This window comes from Wasmannia auropunctata, unplaced genomic scaffold (genome assembly GCF_000956235.1).
Source record: "Wasmannia auropunctata unplaced genomic scaffold, wasmannia.A_1.0 LD307569.1, whole genome shotgun sequence".
Taxonomy (NCBI): Eukaryota; Metazoa; Arthropoda; class Insecta; order Hymenoptera; family Formicidae; genus Wasmannia; species Wasmannia auropunctata.
Window position 1 is genome coordinate 1 of NW_012055321.1, and position 1277 is coordinate 1277.

General features: G+C 40.2%; 1 protein-coding gene across 1 annotated transcript; it reads right to left on the reverse strand.

The window, feature by feature from the left end:
* Positions 1 to 4: 4 nt before the first annotated feature.
* Positions 5 to 1067, reverse strand: LOC105461180 (NAD kinase-like; the record flags this gene model as incomplete). The annotated part of the gene is made up of 3 exons (XM_011707663.1): positions 797 to 1067; positions 431 to 602; positions 5 to 354 (listed from the first exon to the last, which is right to left on the reverse strand). Coding segments are annotated over exons 1-3 (654 nt in total), but the record flags the coding sequence as incomplete, so codon positions are not given.
* Positions 1068 to 1277: the final 210 nt, after the last annotated feature.

The following is a 1277-nucleotide window of genomic DNA, read 5'->3' on the forward strand; positions in this document are numbered from 1 at the left end:
CCTTGAGCTCGACCCCGGCAGGTACGACAATCGGCCTGAAGGACAGAGAGTGAGGGCAGATAGGCGTGATCATAATGGCAGGAACTGAAGGATGAATCATACTGGCCCCAGCGGCGACTGCATAAGCGGTCGACCCGGTCGGCGTGCTCACGATCAAGCCGTCACCCTGGACGCTCGTGACGTGCTTGCCGTCAATGAATAGGTCGATATTCGAAAGGTAAGGTGAGGGCCCTCGATCCACTACAACCTCATTCAATACCAAGAGACTCGTCGGCGGTTCTGCCAGCTGACTGTCTTCATTCTTCCGTATAATGACGCATCTAAGACGACTCCTTAAAGTTAAGGCCGCATTACCTAGGATCGGGAACAATATACAATATAAATTTGACGATTAGAAGAAAGAAATACGTAAAACGAATTGATGACTAACCTTCGAGAACATTGGTCACTTGCTCCTGAAAATTATCAAATTCGAAGGGTGTGAGAAATCCTAAGGAACCAAGGTGAAATGCCATTACAGGTGGTACTGACTGTTGGAACAGCAGACTGGCATAAAGAAGTGTGCCGTCGCCTCCCAAGCAGACGATAAAATCAATTTTATCCTGGAAAAGGAAATCAGTGCACCCCACTTAAAGCAAAAATTCGGTTATTCTTTGTCGTTCGATAAATAATTAAATTGAATCCGATGTAAATATAAAAAACGGAGATCTTTAGACCTTACAAGAAAGTCTCAAGTTGTAATAAAACGTAATTTAAAACTTTCATTAAATATATCAAAGTAAACGAAGATTATTACCTGCAAGTCATCTGTGCCATCCCTAAAGGTTTGTAATCTATCCCGAACGCTTTGAAACCTAGGATCTCTGGCGAGAGCTGGGTCCTCCAGAACAGAGGCTTCCACAAAGACAACCATCCGCTTTTCCTGCATTTAAATAAAGAACAAATAAAGTCCGCAAAGGCCATCATTTACTTTGCCTACATCAAACATCAAACAGAAATGTTAAATTCTATCAAAATGTCACGAATAAAAGCTATAATTCGCATATGTTGCATCTATGTGTCACAGAATTTCAGCATTATAGTTTTACTATATACTGTTAGCAGAAACAATATTTTATAATAGTTTCTAAATTCAGGGTTGGGTAAGAATATTTTTTAATTAAGTTAAGTTAAAGTTAACAGTCTAAAAATTTAACTTAGTTGCCTTGATGTGTGTTCTCAAATTTGAGTTTGAAGACACGAAAGAGACACGTATTTTATAGATCGGAAGAGCACAC